Genomic DNA, 21,183 nt, shown 5'->3' on the forward strand with positions numbered 1-21,183 from the left:
CTGCACCGGGAGCACCGGATGCAATAGATTACCCCAACAGACTCACAAGTGAAGTGTTGCCTCACCTAGAAGGACTGTTTGCGGCCCTGAATGGTGGTAAGAGAGGAGGTGTAGGGACAGGTGTAGCACTTATGCTTGCAGGGACGGGAGGATGGGGTGAGGGCCGGTGCGGGAAATGGAGGAGATGCGGGTGAGGGTATCATTGATGACAGCAGAATGGAAATCACAATCCTTTAAAGAAAGGACATTTGAACGGAAAGCCTCATCCTGGGAGCAGATGCGGCAGAGACAGAGGCCTTAAAGAAAGAAGAAATTTGAGAATTCCCTATTCCCAGTTCCTCTGTCTCCGCCGCATTTGCTCCCAGGATAAGGCTTTCCGTTCCAGGACATCTCAAATGTCCTCTCTCTTTAGGGATCGTGGTTTTCCTTCTGCCATCATCAATGATGCCCTCATCCACATCTCCATTTCCTGCACTTCCGCCCTCACCCCATCCTCCCATCACCACAACAGGGACGGAGTTGCCCTTGTCCCCCCCCCCCCTTGTCCTCACCTACCCCACCAGCCTCCGGATGCAGCACATTATCCTCCCCAACTTCAGCCACCTTCAACAGGGCCCCACCACTAAGCACATCTTTCAGATTCAGTTTATTGTCATTTAAAAACCACAAATGCAATGTAGTTTAAAAAAAAATGAGACAACGTTCCTCCAGAATGATATCAACAAAGCACATGACAAAATGGACTACACCAGAAAATCCACATTATGTTTGGCAATCCCCAATCCAGAGTCTGGAGAGGCTGCTGCGTATTAATATCGCTGCACCATCTTAGCGCATTCCCCGGAAAGGAGCTCCTCGTTAATCAAGATGGCGGCGCGACACAGTTTGCAGTGGCCACTCCAGAGCTGATATGTTATTTGTTAAGCGTGGTGCCATGCGCAATCCCAATCTAATGAAAAATGGACGTGGGAGCATGGAGGAACATCTGGAAATCTCCAGGAAGGCCCTCTTCCAGGATTTCCCTCTCCGCTTTCTGCAGGGATCGTTCTCTCCGCAACTCCTTCATCCACATGTCCCTCCCCACAGATCTCCCACCTGGTACTTACCTCTGCAGGTGTAAGTGCTACACCTGTCCCTACACCTCCTCTCTTACCATCATCCAGGGCCCCAAACAGTACTTCCAAGTGGGGCAACACTTCACTTGTGAGTCTGTTGGGGTCATCTATTGCATCTGGTGCTCCTGGTGCAGCCTCCTCTACATCGGTGAGACCCGACGCAGATTGGTGGACCGCTTCGTCGAGCACCTTCGCTCCATCCGCCACAACAGGCAGGATTTCCTGGTTGCCACCCACTTCAACTCTGCTTCACATTCCCATTTGGATATGTCCATACATGGCCTCCTCTACTGCCGTGATGAGGCCAAACTCAGGTTAGAGGAGCAGCATCTCATATACCATCTGGGTAGTCTCCAGCCCCTTAGCATGAACACTGAATTCTCCAACTTCCGGTAATTCCCCCTTTTCCCCCGTCCTAGTTTCACTCTGCCTCCTCCTCCAGCTGCCTTTCACCTCTCTCATGATTCTGCCTTCTTTTACTACACATAGTGCTTTCCCCTTACATTCCTCCTTCACCTTTCCTGTCTATCCCCTCCCTGCTTCCCCTCTCCCACCCCTTGATCTTTCCCCTTACTGGTTTTTCACCTGGCACCTACCAGCCTTCTTCCCACCCAACCCCCAATTTCTTTATAGGACCCCTGCTCATTTCCACGGATGCTGCCCGACCAGCTTGTTGTATGTGATAATTATTGACATACTTTGAAAAATTATTAACATTCTTTTTTTTTAAGTGGACTAAATTATGTTAGCTTATCAGAAAGGAAGAATATTAAATAATTAGCATTATTTGTAATGTATTTCAAAACATAAAAACACAGTGAAATGTGTCGTTTTGCATCAATGCCCAACACTCCAACGATATGCTGGGGGTAGCCCGCAAGTGTCACCATGCTTCCAGTGTCAACATAGCTTGCCCACAAATTACTAATCTGAATCATAAGTGTTTGGAATGTGGGCGAAACCAGAGCACCCAGAGGAAGCCGACGTGGTCACGAGAATGTACAAACTCATTGCAATCAGAGGAAGGAATTGGAGTTGTCATTCAACCATACATGAATACTCATGAATACAGCCAAACGGAACAGCATTACTATGGGGTCAAGGTGCACAACACAGTACGAACAGTCACACATAGCACAAATCACACATAAGATAGCAAGCACAAATTGTATCACTATCACACAATAAGAGTCAAAAAGTGGTGCCATCAATCTACAGTCGACTGCAATAGAACCCATCTCTGGCCTGGACATCATAGCATCAGGCTTAGTCCATGCCTGTACAAGACTACAAGCCCATATACAAACCCCATTTCCAGAAAAGTTGGGATATTTTCCAAAATGCAATAAAAACAAAAATCTCTGCTATGTTAATTCACGTGAGCCTTTATTTAACTGACAAAAGTACAAAGAAAAGATTTTCAATAATTTTACTGACCAACTTATTATATTTTGTAAGTATACACAAATTTAGAATTTGATGGCTGCAACACACTCAACAAAAGTTGGGACAGAGTTAAAATAAGATTGAAAAGTACACAGAATATTCAAGTACCACTGGTTTGGAAGACTCCACATTAAGTAGGCTAATTGGTAGCAGGTGAGGTATCATGACTGGGTATAAAAGTAGCGTCCATCAAAGGCTCAGTCTTTGCAAGCAAGGATGGGTTGTGGCTCACCCCTTTGTGCCAAAATTTGTGAGAGAATTGTTAGTTCAAAAGGAACATTTCCCAATGCAAGATTGCAGAGAATTTAGGTCTTTCAACATCTACAGTACATAATATTGTGAAAAGATTCAGAGAATTCAGAGATGTCTCAGTGTGTAAAGGGCATAGTGGGAAACCACTGTTGAACGCTCGTGATCTTCGAGCCCTCAGGCGGCACTGCCTAAGAAACTGTCATGCTACTGTTACAATTATAGCCACCTGGGCTCGGGAGTACTTCGGAAAACCATTGTCACTTAACACAGTCCGTCGCTGCATCCAGAAATGCACCTTGAAACTGTATTATGTAAGGAGGAAGCCATGCATCAACTCTATGCAGAAATGCCAGTGAGTTCTCTGGGCCCGAGCTCATCTCAGATGGACTGAAAGACTGTGGAACCGTGTGCTGTGGTCAGATGAGTCCACATTTCAGCTAGTTTTCGGAAAAAATGGGCGTCGAGTTCTCCGTGCCGAAGATGAAAACGACCATGCTGATTGTTAACAGCGAAAGGTGCAAAAGCCAGCTTCTGTAATGGTATGGGGGTGCATTAGTGCCCACGGCATGGGTGAGTTGCATGAATGTGAAGGTACCATTGACTCTGAGGCGTATATTAGGATTTTAGAGAGACATATGTTGCCATCAAGTCGACATCTCTTCCCGGGACGTCCATGCTTATTTCAGCAGGACAATGCCAGACCACATTCTGCACGGGCTACAACAGCGTGGCTTTGTAGACACAGAGTGCGTGTGCTTGACTGGCCTGCTGCCAGTCCAGATCTATCTCCTATTGAAAATGTATGGCACATCATGAAGAGGAGAATCAGACAACGGAGACCACGGACTGTTGAGCAGCTGAAGCAAGCAAGAATGGACAAAATTTCCAATTGCAAATCTACTATAATTAGTATCCTCCGTTCCAAAATGATTAAAAAGTGTTATTAAAAGGAAAGGCGATGTAACACAATGGTAAACATGCCTCTGTCCCAACTTTTGTTGAGTGTGTTGCAGCCATCAAATTCTAAATTTGTGTATATTTACAAAATACAATTAAGTTGGTCAGTAAAACTATCGAAAATCTTTTCTTTGTACTTTTGTCAGTTAAATAAAGGTTCACGTGAATTAACATATCACAGATTTTTGTTTTTATTGCATTTTGGAAAATATCCCAACTTTTCTGGAAATGGGATTTGTAGAATATCAGGAAAAAAATACACACACACAAAATATGCTTGTATATAGTCAGATCCTTCAGCCCATCGAAAACTGCAGTTGGCTTCACCATCCCCAGGGGAGCGCACCAGCCCCGACACTGCAGCTTGAGGGCAGGTCCTTGCGTATACAAGGTAACAAACCCATAGAGAATATTAGTAAAAATGCAACCACACGAAATGTACATAGTCCAATATCTTAGTCCACTGAAATCTTCAGTCAACCTGCAAAAGAGCTCCTCTTCAACCAAATGAATACTGTGGGGGTAGCCCCGACTCCAGACCCCAGTGGAAGGCACTGGCTCAGATGTCTTTCTCCCAGCAACTGTAAAACAGGTGACCCCGCAGCTCAAGGCCGAGTCCTTGCAGCCACCTTCAGGTGTAAGGTTTGGACCAGAATCGATTAGGAAAGAGAATTTTTAAATGACAATGTGTAGATTATGAAAAATATCATGGATGTACAGTTTCAGAAGTGAGAAATTCTGCAGGTGCTGGAATTCCAAAGCAACCCATACAAAATGCCAGATCAGATCAGCGGGTTAGGCAGCATCTATGAGAATAAATAGTCGATGAAGGGCCTCTGCCTGACGCGTTAACTGTTTATTCATTTCCATAGATGCTACCTGACCTGCTGAATTTCTCCAGCATTTTGTGTTTTGCTATGAATGTATAATCAGTTTGATACATCTCGCATTTGCTGCACTCAGTTTCCATGGAGTTTGAGAGATGCATCAAACTGATGTCCCTTCTAAATCAGAAGAAGTCCAGCACTATCAGCTCTGAATTCACAGAAACCACTGAAAACCAAGTATACCGCTTTGCACTCTGGAGAGGTCTTGTCAGAAGTGGTCCTCATGGAAGAATTTCTGCCAAAAAGCCATTCCTCCAAGAGACTCACCTATGCACAAAAACACAAGGACTGGGTGCTGAACAATGGTGGCAAGTTCTCTGGACTGATGAGTCAAAATTTTACATTATTGGCTCAAACAAGAGGCAGTTTGTCCGCAGAAGAACTGGAGAGCACTATATGGATGCATGTCCACAGCAAAAGTGAAGCACGGCAGAGGTTCCCTGTAGGTTTGGGCTGCACTTCTGCAAAAGGAGTTGGTGATCTGGTCAGAATTAATGGAATCCTCAATCCTGAGAAAAACAAGCAGATTCTCATGCATTATGCAATACCACCAGGGAGGCACCTGGTTGGTCTCAACCTCATTCTGCAGCAGGACAATGACTCCAAACACACAACTGAAATCATGAAGAACATGGAGAAAAGAAGAACAAAGAGCTCTGCAACAGATAATATGGCATCCACAGAACCCGTATCTCAACATCAGCATGGCTGTTCGGGGTTACATGGTGAGACAAAAGCAAGCAAGACAGCCAAAGTCTGCAGGAGAATTTGGCAAGTTCTCCAAGATACTTGGAACATCTGCTGATTTTCTCATAAGCTGCACAACAGTGTACCTAAGAGAACTGATGCAGTTTTAAAGGCAAAGGTTGATTACACTAAATATTGATTGGATTAGTTTTATACTGTTTACTGCTCTTCGTAGTAATCTTCTGATATTTAGAAACTGTACATTATTTTTGAAAGCATCTTCGCTTTACAGTATCAATATGGCTGAGAATTTTTCACAGTACTCTCTATAGCAGGTTTCTCACCCGGGGTTCTGTGGAACCCTAGGATTATGTGAATGGTTGCTAGCGGTTCTGCAGTGTGTTTTCTGAGCAGTGAATGGACTTGCCCAACCTGGGCTGTGACATCAGCCTCTCCCTCCTGAATTACCTCTCCCTGGGTGAGGGACCCTTTCTCTGAATCTTCTGCTCAGTCTGAGAAGTTCTCTTCGAGAGAAGAGGCAGAACTTTGTGAGCTGCAGTCTGATCGTGCACTCAAGATGCAGTTCACTGCTCTGCCTCTGAATAAGTTCTAGATTTCTGAATGAAAGAAGAGCATCCTGCCATTCATAGGAAAGCAGTGGAACATTTTGCTGCAGTTTTTAACTTGCTTATGTGAGCAAGCCTTTTCGTGTTTAACAAGCATAGAAATCGTCTCATTTCAGTTGAAGGTGAAATCCATGTGTGCTTATCTCAAGTTCGACCCACAGTTGAGTATTTGTGTAGCAAAAAACAAGCATGGGTTTCAAATGGTAGGCTTATACTTGAACCTGATCATGTCCCTTAGTAAGAAAATGTTTTTACAAAGTTTTGTATAAAATTGTCTTGGGCTATATTTTTATTCATATTGCTTTGGCTTATGGTTTTTAGTAACTTTGCTATTTAACATTGTCAATAAATTTTTATGTTTAAATAACATTAATTAAAATTGATTTACAACCTTTATTTGAACTAAATCTTCCGAGCCTACCTTTAGAAAAATTAAATCCCATTTTGGCTTAAGCCAGTTACTTACCGGTAATAGCAATTCATTATGTTTGTCTTATGAGTTTTTAAAATTTATGAAAGGGAAAGAAAGATTTTTTCCAAGAATGGTAAGTTAAGCTTAACTACATGTTCTTTTTCCCAAGAAAGGTTGGCTAAAAATTCATTCTCTACTGAAAAAGCATTGATAATAATATTTTGGATTACTATATCTACAACTTACTGATCACACTAACATAATAATTTTTACGTAGGGGTCCCCCGAGACCTAAAAATTATTTCAAAGTTTCCTCCAGGGCAAAAAGATTGAGAAAGGATGCTCTAAAGAAATCATCAAAAAATATTAATAGAATGTCACTCTGTGTTGATGATTAGTGTGCATTGGTATAGAAGTTAGACTGCAGCCATTCAGAATCCTGGAGTACATGAGCAGTTCTTAGTACCATTCTTCAGATGGAGTGCATTATATGTTTGTCAATGTGTTACCTTGGCTCTCAAGGATCAAAACTGAAGAGAAGATGATGCAACTACGATTATATTTGCTAGTATTTAAATGGTTCACAACAATTTTGTCAGTAGTTAAGATACAGTGCGGTTAATGAGGTAAGTAGGGAGTTGAGGACAAGCAGGACTCTGGGATAAAGGCTTAAAAATAGACTTGCTTTTAAGGAGTTCAATATTACCTCTACTCTCAAACAATGTTAGAAGTTTGGAAGTATGTGGTTGCTTCTCGGCAGTTGTTAATTTTAAATGTTGAAATGGTTAGATAATTATTAACTAAAACTGTTAAAAGATGAAACTAAGGGTGTAACTGGAGCTAGGTCACAGTGGCATTGATCTCATTCACTGAAAGGACTCAAAGTACTAAATATTCTCTTTCTGCATTGATATTCCTAACTATTCTTATTTGAATGAGATAGGCCTCAGTAATATTCAGTGGAATATTTTAATTTGTTTCTCTTGGTCATAAACTGCATTTGTTTTGTGTCCTCAGATGTCTAACTCAATGTGTAAATCATATTTTTTGATGTGATTTATTTCTTTTCAGAAGCTTTGGATACAACCAAAGATAAAAACAGCGAAATAATTGATGAAGAATGTGGGCTTGCTATTACTTACAGCAAAAAGGGCAATGTTATGCCGCATGCACGATATGACTGCGTGGAACAAGATTTTACGTATGTAGCACTGAGAGAGTTGATTTTGGACAGAGAATCGACATTAGTTAGTTATCAAACCCATTCATACTTAAATTGGATTCATCAATAAAGATGTAGATTGAACTATTTTGTATGTTATTGTATACCTGTATGCACTGTTGTATTAATAGGCTCTTGCCTAGAGCTAATACTCCCTGATGCTGCCTTTTACATGTAGATATACTATTCCAGTCATTTTGGATGCGTGCACTTAATTTATAGCTTGTATTTTTCAGAATTTTTTTTGACGTGGGTTTTGTTAGAAATCATGTCCACAGTGTATAGATCTCTAATTCTAGTCAGTTGAATTCTATAAAGCCCATTTCATCATGGGTTCACAAATGGCATGTCCAAACTGGCCTGCACCATGAAGACTGTGCTCTGGTATCTCAGTACTGTGAATTGTGTACTTAAAGATTATGACTACCTCGCTATAAATCCTGTGTGAAACATCTGAATGTTTTTGATATTTCTGTTGTATTGTAAATTTTGTCAGCTTTAGAGTGTATTTTTTTCCATTTTGCTATTTTATGTTTATGGGTATATCCTGTTTAAATTGTCAGGAAATAAAATTTTAAAGCTGTTCTCATGGGTAAAAGCACATCAAACATGTAATTATAATAACTCATGAAATGCTAATGAATTTAAATACTTGACTTTCCTAACTTCTGTCAGAAGTCACAGTTAGAAATCTTAAACTTGTTCATAGCCTTATCTGATTCCTTTGAGTCTGCATTACAAAAATTACTTCTCTGAGCATGCTGCAGAAATACTGTAGTTTAAACAACTGTATTGGAAAGTTTATTGGGATTCAATATTGAAAAGTGAACAGGTATTTTGTTTATGCCTCCATAAAATTAAGCCCATAATCTTAAAATTAGAGTTGAGGCTTAAGGGATGTAATAGTAGTAATTCTGGACAACAATAATAGTAAAACTCTGAAACTCTTTTTTCTTCTCCCCTCTTTTTATATTTAAAAAAAATTGGAACTAAGCCAAGAGGGCATAGTTTTAAGGAGCTTGGACCGTAGGTACAAAGGGAATGTCAGAGGTAAAAGTGGCAGGTGGAATATAGTGTTGGGAAGCTGTATGGTCATGCACTTTGCTAGAAGGAATAAAGGCATATACTATTTTCTAAATGATGAGAAAATTCAGAAATTGGAGGTGCAAAAGGACTGAGAAGTCCTCGTGCAGGATTCTCTAAAGGTTAACTTGCAAGTTGAGTCAGTGATAAGGATAACAAAAGCAATGGACTACAATATAAAAACAAGGATGTAAAGCTGAGGCTTTATAAAGCATTGTTTAGACCGCACTTGGAGTATTGTGAAAAGTCTGGGTCCCATATGTAAGAAAACATGTGCTGGCATTGGAGAGCCAGAAAAGGTTCATGAGAATGATTTCAGGAATGAAAGGGATAATATATGAGGAGTGTTTGATGGCTCTGGGCCTGTACTTGCTGGAGTTTACCAGAATGAGTTGGGGGGGGGGGTGTGATCTCATTGAAAACTATTGAATATAAAAAGGCCTAGATAGTGTATGTGGAGTGGATATTTCCTATAGTAGAGGAGTCTAGGACTAGGGGGCATGACCTCAGAATAGAGGGATGGCCCCTTAAAACAGAGATGAGGAGGAATTTCTTTACCCAGAGGGTGGTGAATCAGTGGAGTTCATTGCCACTAACAGCTATGGAGATCGTCATTTTTTTTTAAAGCAGAGGTTGCTAGGTCATTGAATAGTAAGGACATCAAAGGTTATGGGGAGAAGGCAGGAGAATGGTGTTGAGAGGGATATCAGCTGTCATGGAATATTGGAGCAAACTCAATGGGCTGAATGGCCTAAATCTGCTCCTATGTCTTATTGTCCTGTGGTGGATGCATGGAATTCAATGGCAGTGAAGGTGGTAGAGGCGGACACAATAGGGTCTTTTAAGAGACTCTTAGATAGGTACATGGAGCTTAGAAAAATAGAGTGCTATGTGATAGGGAAATGCTAGGCAGTTTCTAGAGGAGGTTACGTGGTTGGCACAACATTGTGGGCTGAAAGGCCTGTAATATGCTGTAGATTTTTATGTTCTAAGCCAGCTGATATTGTTAAAGCCAGAAATGATGGGTTTTGTTTTGTTGGGCAACAATAACAAGTTGTAAAGGCAAGACAGTACTTGAAATACAGAACAATCAAAATTGACTTCTTTCATATGCACAAGTGCATGTATACACAGGTGCGGTGCATGACTTACATGTAGCAGCATCACAAGCCCTTGGTGTCAGATAGCACCATTCACCAGCAAAACAAAGCATAGATTAGATGTGTAAATTATACACAACTTTGATAAGAAAGGGCACAGTTAAAACAAAAGGAAAACCAAACATGAGGAAATCTGCAGATGCTGGAAATTCAAACAACACACACACAATGCTGGTGGAACACAGCAGGCCAGGTAGCATCTATAAGGAGAAGCACTGTCGATGTTTCGGGCTGAGACCCTTCGTCAGGAAAACCAAGTCCATTTTAGTGCAAGTGATCAGTGGTCGTAGCATTGCTGCAACAATCAGTGATTAGAGTTGTTCAAGTTTGTTGAAGAAATGAACTGCTGAAGGGAAGGAGCTGTTCTTAGCCTAGTGCTGTGGGACTTCAGTCTTTTGTACCTCCTGCCCAAGGATGGCATAGAGATGGCATGACCCAAGTAGTGGGGATGTTGTTAGATGTTGCCACCTTGAAGCTGTGCCTTGTGTAGATAGTACAGCTTCTTACATTCCTGTGCATTCAGATTGCCACGCCAGACCATGATGCAACCAGTCAGGATTCTTGTAATGATACAACCAGAGTTTTTGTTAGAGCATTTACTCACATCTGTGTGCCACAATCTTGTATCCCATTATAATTTTGGCATATTTTGAATGGGTGGGTATGTGTAAAAATGTCTGAGTGCTTTTTTTGTACTGATAAAAATCTTTGTTTATTTTATCAGTGTCAGTGTTGTCGTGGTAACATTCTCTCCTTAAGATTAAATATCAAATCTGTGTAAACACTTTCCATTTTTTAACAAATCATCCTTCTTTCCTTGATAAAAGCAACACACTCTATGACAAATTATTTTAGATGATGGGCATCTATTGTGAAATATTTGAACTAGTCCCATAAAGAAAATGCAGTGGATCTATCAACATCTGTATACAAAGGAACAGTTAACATTTTGGCTTAAGTCTTGTTTCTAAGTATAAAATATGAATCTTAGATTCTACATCAGTCCTCTGAATTCAAACTTTGGTTAATGGAAGAGACGTGTTCATTGTTAGCACTGGCATTAAGCATTTTGCTTCCAACTTTCAGTAATTTAAATATAATATTTCCATATTATTTAATACATGGAAGTTACTGCAAAGAAAATAATTTCATCTGAAAGTACATTACGACAGTTTAGGTAATAGAAATTCTCCCTTATGGAGATCACAAATCACTACCAAAAAATCTGAGATACAGAATAAAAGTTCACTCTTGCCCAGAATTTACACTGGGGAGGTGGGTGGTGGGGAATAAATAAATCAAATGCGTGCACAGATGATGTGGCGTCATGTTCTGGAAAATCATCATGCTTCATGTTCAAGGAACAATTAAACATCTCACTTCTTCCTGCAGTGAGATTTTGGGGACTCGAGCACACTCGTACAGCTTAAGGCTTTTGTACACAGTACTGTACTAATTTTATGTATTGCACTGTACTACTGCCACAAAAAAAGACCAAACTTCATGAGGTGGGTGATGATAAACCTGATCCTGATTATGGGTATCTATTATGGACTGAGAGTGGGAAGGGGGCAGGGAGAGGGGGAAGCAGGAAGCACCCTGGCAATCCTTCCTGGCATCTGTCCCACATCCTCCTGTGGTACTCTACCCCTGTCATTCCCAACATCCTCTACTCCCACCAGATTTACAACCTCTCTCTGTGCTCCACGTTGACGAATACAGTACTGTGCAAAAGTCTTGGGCACCCCAGGTAGATATATATATATATATACACACATCTTTCTCCAGTCAGCCTTTCAACATGCTCCATCTATGTACATAGTGTCCTATCCAAATCTTCTGCTCCTGTCCTTATCGCTTCACCTTAGAATGGGATCCCTTCACCTTTTAAAATTTAATTTTAATTTTCACCCTCTCATTTAAAATTTTTATTAGCTTTGTTTCTCCGTCTCTGAAACTTTCTTAAACCTGTAAGTGCCCTTGCTGCATGTACCCAATTTCATCTGCCTGTCGCACCAAACCCCCTGCAAACTCTGCTGCAAATCATCTCTAACATTTGTGACGACATTTAATCTGTCAGCTATTTTTCAAAAACTTCAAAATAATTCCATTTGTGTCATATTTATAAATTTTAAAATTATATGTGCTATACTAAAGCATAATTGAGGAAAAATGAAGAGGAGGCTTTTATGTACTGGGACTTACTGAAAGCACTTAGAAACATTGACTGTTTATGACTATAAACATCTGTCATAAATATAAACATAATATATGTAATATAAATATAAACATAAATATCTATATCTGTCCTGCTGAGTTCCTCCAGCATTTTGTGTATGTTATATCATTGACATAATGAGAAGTTGAGAGGATCTGAACAGAAGAGTAGAAGAGTCTTGCCCAAATTACATGATCCTTAATGCCACTGCATCTGGATTGTTATGTACTATTCCAGCTTCACTATCGAAGGATGTACTACGATGAAGGGAGCATGACGATGGTTCACCAAATTATTTTGTGATATGATATGTTTATTGTAGGCAAACTAATTAAATAAAAGTTGCTGGAGGAATTCAGTGGGTCAGACATCATCTGTGGAGACAGTGATAGTCAACTTTGCAGGTTGAGGTCCTCCTTTAGGAATGAATGCAGAGAGCCAGCATAAAGTAATGAGAGGGAGAGTGAGGCAGGTGATAGATAGAAACAAGTAAGGAGAGGATTGAGAGGCAGATAGAGGTAGAGGCTAGAATGTGATAAGTGGAGACAGATTCTGCAATTAGGCAGCTGATATATAGACAGGCCTACGCATTCTTGATATTAATAAATTATCTCATTAAAATGGATGAAAAATGTTCATAGATCTTGATAGGATAGGTGCAGTGTTTAACCTGGCTAGGATGTACAGATTAAGGGGTCACAGCCTCAAAAGATTGGGTTATGTCATTCAAGTCAAAAGTAAAAACATCTGTTCACTTGGTCAATGGAATCTACAACAAAGGTGACACTGAGGTAATGGATTAGCCATTGAATGTTGAAGCAGGCACATGTGGGCAAATACCCTTCTGTTAGGTTTATTTCTTAATGTAAATCCTTCAAAATTCATTGGTGAAGTTATCATCCTTGGTATTTTCTTCTTTGGATTGTTGGAAGTTCTTGTTACATTTTTGAAAATGACTGAAGTGATTTGTGACAGTTTAAGCTGCAGCATAAATGAATCAGACGTTCTTTCCCAAACATCACGCACATTAGGAGTACTCATGCAAATGTCTTGCATTAATTTCCCAACTGAAGAATTTCAGTAACTTAGTTGGAGGTGAGGTGTTTGCATAGAAACAGGCTCTTCCTGAGCTAGTCCCATTTGCCTGCATTTGGCCCACGTCTCTCTCATCCTTTCCTATCCATGAACCTGTTCATATGTCTTAAACATTGTAATTGTACTCACCTCTACTGATTCCTCTGGCCGCTTGTTCCATGTACCCAGTGGGTCAGGGATCATCTGTAGAGATGGGGTGGGGAAGTTTCCCCTTGAGTCCTCTTTTAAGTCTTTCCACCTTTCCCCTCTCATCTTGTACCTGCACCTTCCAGTTTTGGACTTCCCTACCCTGGGTTCAAGAATGTGACAATACCTTTCATCTGTGCCCTTCATGGGTTTCTAAAACCAGTCCCCCAGCCCCTTTCAGTCTGAGGAATGCAGTCCAAACCTATCCAGAATCCCCCTTATAATTCAAGCCTTCAATTTCTGGTAGCATCCTAGTGAATCTATTCTGCACTCCCTCTAGCTTAATCACATTCTCCCTGTAGTATGGCAACCAGAACCACACAGTATTCCAGATAAGATTTGGTTAATGTGTTCCAAATTTAAATAATCACTAAACATTTTCCACTCCTGTCCTGCAAGTTGAAATTTTAGGTTATTTGAAATGGCTTGTTTCAATTTTTAACATATTCATGATGATCTGTTTTAGGCGAACAGAAAATGAGGTATCAGGGCCTGCTGGCAACAATTTAAATTTCTGTGAACAGTGCTATTGTTACATCTGTGATAAACTTGCTTCTGAGGTGGGTTATTTCTATCAATTGCAGTTACATTGTTAATTTTTAATTGTGTCATACTGTTAATTTTCTGTGTGTGAGAGAAAGTGAGGCTGTTTCCTCTGACTGATGTGTGATACACATCACATTTCTCACATTACTTTTGATTAAAGGAAAACAGCTCTAAAATATCTAAATATCCAAAACTTGATTATAATCTGACAAGGAACAGCAAGTGGCTTTCAAATCTTGGGCTAAGGAAAGGAGTGATGAATGAACACATGTATACACCTTACTTTATGGGTCTCTGATGCAGTGTTCTTGAGTCTGATTAAAAAATCAGTTCAATTAGGGAGCATTAGAAATCTAAAAGCTGTTGAGTGGTCCAAATATTCATTGAATAGAATATTCAAAATTCTGGAAGGTTAACTTTCAGCTTGAAGTTGAAGTAAGGCCAGCCCAGTAATCATGTAGATACCTGAAATTTGGTGGAAATAGATGTTGAATAGAAATAGCATTTAATATGAATTAGTCCACTGAACAGAAGGTAACTTTTCAGTTTTGTGACTGCTTTTCACACAAGATTATCTTACTGCATTTTTGCCTGGTATATTAGAAGTAGCAGCTGAGATTTAAAAGTGAATGAAAGATTAAACATTCGCTTACTTTGCCATATGAAAATCAAAATGTCCAATGAAATGTGCCATTTTGCATCAAATCAAAGCAGTGAGGATTTTGCCGGGCAGCCTACAAGTATTGCCACCCTTCTGATGACAACAAAACATGCTGACAACTCACTAATCCTAACCCATATGTCTTTGAGATGTGGGAGGAAACAGGAGCATTTAGAGAAAACCTGCACAGTCACGGAGAGAATGTACAAGCTCCTTCTAGGCAGTGGCAGGAGCTGAACTCCAACTGGTGAAAGCTGGCACTGTAAAGCAGTTTGCTAATTGCTGCACTACTGTGCTGCAAGACAACTTCACCCCACTGCAATCCACCTACTGCCGAAAGAGATCCATGGCAGAGGCCACCTCTCCAGCCCTACGCTCATCACAGGAGCAGCTGGACAGCTTACTATCGTTTATTTCCTGTGGCTCCACATCAGTACTATAATTCCAAGCAAACTCATTCACAACCCCCTTGACCAGGAAGTCAACACTGCCTACAATCGTATTCTTGATTTCCTCACCAACAGACTGTAATTAGAAAGAATAAACAACAACATCTCAATCGTTCCCTCACAAGGCTGTATTCTCAGCTCCATTTTCCCAATGCACTTGTGATTGGATGGCCAAATTCTGCTGCCACTGTAAGGGGTTGTATTTTAAATGATGAGTCAGACTACAGGAAAGCTATTGACATGTTATCTGACAATAATATCATCAATGTCAGCAAAATAAAAGAGCTAAGAGTAAATGTCAGCAATATCCTGTCTGGTCCAACCACTGATGCCACAGTCAAGAAAGCTCACCAGCACATCCACTTCCTCAGAAGGCTAAAGAAATTTGGCTTTCTTTGACCCTTATCGGTTTTTATCGATACATCATAGAATGCATTCTATACAGATGCACCGTGACTTGCTATGGCAACTGCTTTGCACATTACTGCAAGAAACTGCAGAGTTGTGGACAAGCTCAGCACATAATGGAAACCTGCCTCTCCTCTGTGCACTCTTATCTACACTTCTGGCTTCTTTGTTAAAGCAGCCAACATAATCAAAGACACCCATCCCTGATACTCTTTCTTTTCTCCCTTCCCAAGGGTTGAAAACACATACATGCAGGGTTAAGGATAGCTTCTATCCTGCTGTTATAAGATTATTATATGTTTCCCTAGTATAAGACGGATCCTGACCTCTCAATCCAACTGATTATAACCTTGCAGTTTATTATCTATGTGCACTGCATGTTCTCTAGTTGTAGCACTTTATTCTGCACTGTTGTGATGAATTGATCTGTATGAATGATGTGTAAATAAATTTTTCACTGTAGCCCTGTACATTCACAACAATAAACCTATTTACCAATTTAAGTTTCACTAGAGTTGCACTTTGTGAAGGGCCAGCATTATTTTTGTGCAGGGATCCCCCTGCAATGATATTTTAGTGCACATAAATCCTAGAACATTACCCACAGAAGAACACTTGGACCTTTACAAGATAACACACTCCAGCAAATTTCTGCCATTACAAAGAGTAGAGTTCATGAAGTGATTAATAACATATGGTTCGTGAATCATTACCTTGGAGAGAACATTCAAGGTGACTCTAGGGAAGCAACTAGGAGGGAGCAGTCATTCAGGAGGAATTCTGCAAAACTGACAAGTTTTGGTGGATTGAATTAATAATTGCTCTTCATGTAGATCAGTTGAACTTTAATTAATGAACGAATGGATTGACTAATAGTAATCTGGATGAGTTTGGGCCACCTTTAAAACATAAACTGGTCACAACCCTCAGATTAAGGTATGCTGAAGTGTATGAGGCTCATGCAATTACCTTTACATCTTAATATTAAAAAGCAAACAATATTCCAACAATAGTTTTTCATTTGTTTCCCTTCTCATTTCTGGCATTTTTCAAAGTTTTAAAATTTTGGGTAGTCATTTTTTTACACCTAATTTGCATTGAAATTATAAGTACATCTGTTAAATTGCAGCTTATAATTTGATGGGGTGCCCTTAACTTTCATCCAATTTAACATTTTTTAAATCTTGCATATTATTGTATGATGCAAAACTGATGTGATTTGGATTCTTTAATTAATGACATATTCTTTATATCCTTCTTTCCTATTAGTGCCAATACTGGAACATTCCTTCAGCTTGTCATTGCAATGCTCACAATAAGAGTAAATACTGGAAAGCCCATCGGGATGTTGCACTGACAGGTGCACTCTCAATATTCAATTTTAATCTGGTTGACATTGACTCAGAGCTTCGACATGGAGGTAATTATCTACGATAATACTTTGGAGTTTATTGCCAACATCAGTATACTAATGTCTTTACTTGGATAAGCAACATAAATGTAAATTTTTTTTTCTCAAACCCATGATACAAACATTTTGTATTCGCGGAATAAATACAGAATTCTATTGGAGGCATATTTTTTGTTTGATGGCTTATTTTAAGGTAACAGCATTATTTAATGACTTATTGTATGACTGAGTTCTGCAAAGCTGGCAAGTTTTGATGGACTGAATTAATAATTGCTCTTCATGTAGATCAGTTGAGCTTTGATACAGGTTCATGTTTATTGAATCAAATTTGTGATAGTGACAATTCCAGTTGTAATTCGATGAGGTGACTTAAATATAAGTTAATGCTTCTGATGTTTTAAGCAGAACTGAAAGATTAAATATTACTTCAAACAGTTTGGCATTTAAAGTTCATATCAGTTTAATTAAATATGGACTTTGTTTTTGTTTTGCACATGATAGAAAAGGCAATTAAAACAACAAATAGGTAACATAGTTGAAGAGTGGCAGCCATTTAGCTGATTCAAAGTTGTGGCTTATTTCACTGCCAAAGAACCAATTTATTTTTATAGACCCAAGAAAAGATATTGTCATTGTACATGGTAGTCATGGTCCAAACACCCAGGGTCCTGTTCACTGAGAACAAAGAACCAGAGGTAACTCATTGGAGACTATTAATGGCCCTTAGAAGGAATATTTCAAATACTTCCTCTATCCTGACTATCCTTGACATCCATATCCATAGCAAACTATTTAGGCTGGTCTTGCTCCAAACAGCATAGATTCTATAATTGTGACCATCTTCAAGAAAGGGTAAAAATACCACTTGTTTAAACTGCCTTCTGTTTCCCAGCTGTCTCACAGGAAAAGACTTTCCCCATGTTGTCCTCAAATGCTCCTCCTATTGGCTAAAGCACAACTCTGCACATCTGTGGATTCTGTCTGTCTGCTCTCTACATTTTTACTGCTGGGCAAATTCAGTTGCCTACATAAATTTGTCTCCATGTAGCACTTGCTCCATGACAGAATGCAAGTCATGATGCTAACCATCAGGTCTACATCATAAGCAGTTGCCTCAACACTGTTCTCAATCCTTCTCACCACTGTTGTACCTTACCTCTGGTATACTTCCCATGGGAATGGAGCTAATTTTCAGAACTAATAGGAAAATGTTCAACCTATAGTGATTACAGTTCAGAACCATGGTTGTTTATAGAACTGTGTTATATAAACGATGGTGGCATTTGCATACACTCTATAAGGCAGAGTTCCAAGACACGGTCACTTTGAAGCATATGAGAGGATGGACTTTATATTCAAGATCTGTAAGACTGAAGTCCTTTTCCAACTTGCTCCTGTCATACTATTCTGCCTTCTAACACTGATAGTTCACAACAAGACCTGGAAAACACGGGCTCACATCGCAAACCTTGGATCACATTTCTAGTGAAGGCCGATGTCGATGATGAATTTCACTGCTGCCTTCAGTGTGCATTGTTGATCTTGAGTGGTTGAAGCAAAGGGTATTTGATGATCAAGAACTCAGACCTGGTGTAAAACTCATGGACTGTTGAGCACCATTGATCCTGAGTTCTGTATGCTGAGAACTACTGCAGCCACTGTGTGCTGGAATGAAGGGAGTGAACACTAAGGGTAGTTGAAAGGGTGGCAGTCAAGACAGCTGCTTGTCCTAGATGGTGTAGGATCTCGTGAAAGTTCTTAGCACTGCACTCCTCAATTCTCCGTGTGAATGTGTGAAAAGCTTGATATGTCGGATGGTAAACCAGCCAAGGCAGAATACCCAGCCTCTCACCCATTCTTTTAGCCACAATATTTATGTGATAGCTTCAGTTGAGTTCCTGGTCATTGGCAACACCCAGGATATTGATGGAGTGAAACTTAACATTGGTAGCGTTACTGAGTGTTAAGGTTAGATGCCTACATAGCCGGCAAGCATTCCACATTGTCGAATTGATGGCAGTGTTGTAACTACACTGGAACAGCACGACTAGAGGTGCAGCTACTTCTGGAGTGTTGTGCAGTGAGTCATATTGGCCGGAGACTCTTTTCTGACAGTGGGGTTCTCAGGAGGAAACTGAGATAGGTCTTTTAGTACTTTAGTCTGAATATAATTGTGAATGTTTCAGCTTTTTTCTTACAAAATTATTGTGTAGGCAGTTACCGTTTCACTGATCTGTTCTGGCACCTCATCACTTGTAGGTATACCTGTTGCTCCTGGGTATTTGTGTATAGTTGAATGATAATTAAATTTGAACTGAATGATTTTATGATGTTACAAAATCACAATTTTGAATTGTATTGTAGCTGATGAAGTACAATTTAACTAGTGACAATGGGGTTACACTTACGGGTGAAATTTTGGGTGGGAAAACAACTTTACTCATTAATCTTACTTAATTGTGATAATGAAAACTCCGTTTGGGTCTGTTGTTGAAACCATAAAGAACATAAAATGCTACTCAAAGTATGAGATTTGTCTCCATACAGGCAGTCACAAAACAAAGAAACTCAATAGAATTCATTTTTTAAAAAGACAGTCAAACACCCAATGTGCAGGCAAAAAAAAGACCAATTGTGCAAGCAATAAAAGTGAGCAAGTAACATCCTGAACTGAAGTTCACAAAAGTGAGTCCACAGCTATGAAGCCAGTCACAGTAGATCCAGGAGCCCGTTAGGTGCAGGCCACAGCCTCAGTTCTACACAGAGACGAGTAAGCCTTGCAGAGGAACAAGCTGAATATTATCCCTTGCCTCGCCCCTCAACACCCTAACCTTTCCGATCTGACCTAGTGCTTAAGTTGGCTGAACAGCAGGTCGTTCCTCACTCTCAAATCTGGGTTCTACTGCTTTGATACGCTTGCGGGCCCAGGACCCGCTGCCTCAATTCGGCCCATACCCGCCTGGTGCTTAAATCGATCAAACCTCAGCTAATTCCTTGCTCTCAGGCCTCGGCCCTCCCGCCTCAACTCTACCTCACCTCGGTTCTGCTGCTTCGAATCACCTCCAACTCTGCTCCAACAGCAAATATTGGCTTGATGTCTGCTCTCGGACCTGGGTCCTGCCACCTCAGTTGGGCCCATACACACCAAGCCACAACCGTCCTGTACCTTCAGGACTTCACACCGCAAAAATGCCAGGTTGTACAGGCAATTCAAAAGCTCGACTCCAAAAGAGAAGTTACAGGCTATTGATTGCAGCGTTCATTTTCGAAGAAAAAGTGCGATGAATGAAGTAGTTAATAGTTTATTAGCTGCCAGACTTCACCAGCACCATCTTAAACAGGAATCATAAAACAACTCTGACATGCAGTAAGATTTACAGTTATAGCTGCTCTTTTGCTTTGTAACTCAACTGTCTCTGCTTATTGCATTTCGAAAAAAACTTCAGTAAATAACTTGGATGTTTGGAGGCTGTTTATTATTGTATTGTAAATAATATAGATTTGTGTATAGTTAGAAGAAATACAATTCTCTTGCTCTCTTTGGCGTACATTTACAGAATGTGTGGTTCTTTCATGATTGTTGGATTCTCACTCATAGAATAGTACTGCACAGGAACAAGCCCTTCATTCCAAGATATTGTGCTGAACCAATTAAATTAGTAATCAAATAGCCAATCTAATTAATCCCCTCTGCCTACACAATGTTCATATCTTCCTATGTTCTTAACATCCATGTGCCTATCTAAATGTCTATGGTTGACATGTTTTCACTCTGGAAATGGACAAAGTCCTGAAAACACCAATCTTTGTGCAAAATTGTTTACTCTCACTTTCTACAACTTTCAGGAAATAGTTGCTAAACTCAATGTTACTTAAATTTCAGAATAAAATTATCTGTCTAATGCATACTTTTAATTCTTTTACAGGTGCTTTATTGCAAAAGTTTTGTTTAGAGCTTGCTTTGGAATATAATAAATATTTGATGGGAATAACAACCTCAAGGAGCTCCTTGATTCCATGCATTTGTACTTGTCACAGTCAGTTGAAAATGTTTTGTGAAATATGCCGGGTGAACCACGTGGAAATCCGACTCTACAGGTAGGACAAATACATAAATAAAACTCAGAAATGTTTGGAGTAAGTTTGAAGAAGTATTTTCGGGTACACTTAAACTAGGTTTGCTAATGTAGTACTGTCCGAATTATACACCATTTTGAACATGCTGACTTTTAGGAGACTATTGGTATAGAAGTTATTCCTTGTGTACTATTAATTCATTAAGCACATCATTAAAATTTGTTCTCTTTCCATATCTGTTGGAGTAATGGGGTAGTACAGCACAGAAACAGGCCTTTTGGCCCA

General features: G+C 39.9%; 1 protein-coding gene across 6 annotated transcripts in view; it reads left to right on the forward strand.

Annotated features, from left to right (window-relative positions):
* LOC140735527 (uncharacterized) overlaps positions 1-21,183 on the forward strand; it is a 119,935-nt gene that overhangs the window by 56,450 nt on the left and 42,302 nt on the right. For 5 of the 6 annotated variants that reach the window (XM_073060707.1, XM_073060709.1, XM_073060708.1 and 2 more), the window contains 4 exons: positions 7,454-7,583; positions 13,813-13,906; positions 16,680-16,830; positions 20,748-20,919. In XM_073060707.1, the coding sequence (XP_072916808.1) occupies positions 7,454-7,583; positions 13,813-13,906; positions 16,680-16,830; positions 20,748-20,919 (547 nt within the window). The remainder of the gene's footprint in view (positions 1-7,453; positions 7,584-13,812; positions 13,907-16,679; positions 16,831-20,747; positions 20,920-21,183) is intronic. The other variant, XM_073060710.1, reaches the window with a different exon arrangement.

Source organism: Hemitrygon akajei, chromosome 11, assembly GCF_048418815.1.
Source record: "Hemitrygon akajei chromosome 11, sHemAka1.3, whole genome shotgun sequence".
Classification (NCBI taxonomy): Eukaryota; Metazoa; Chordata; class Chondrichthyes; order Myliobatiformes; family Dasyatidae; genus Hemitrygon; species Hemitrygon akajei.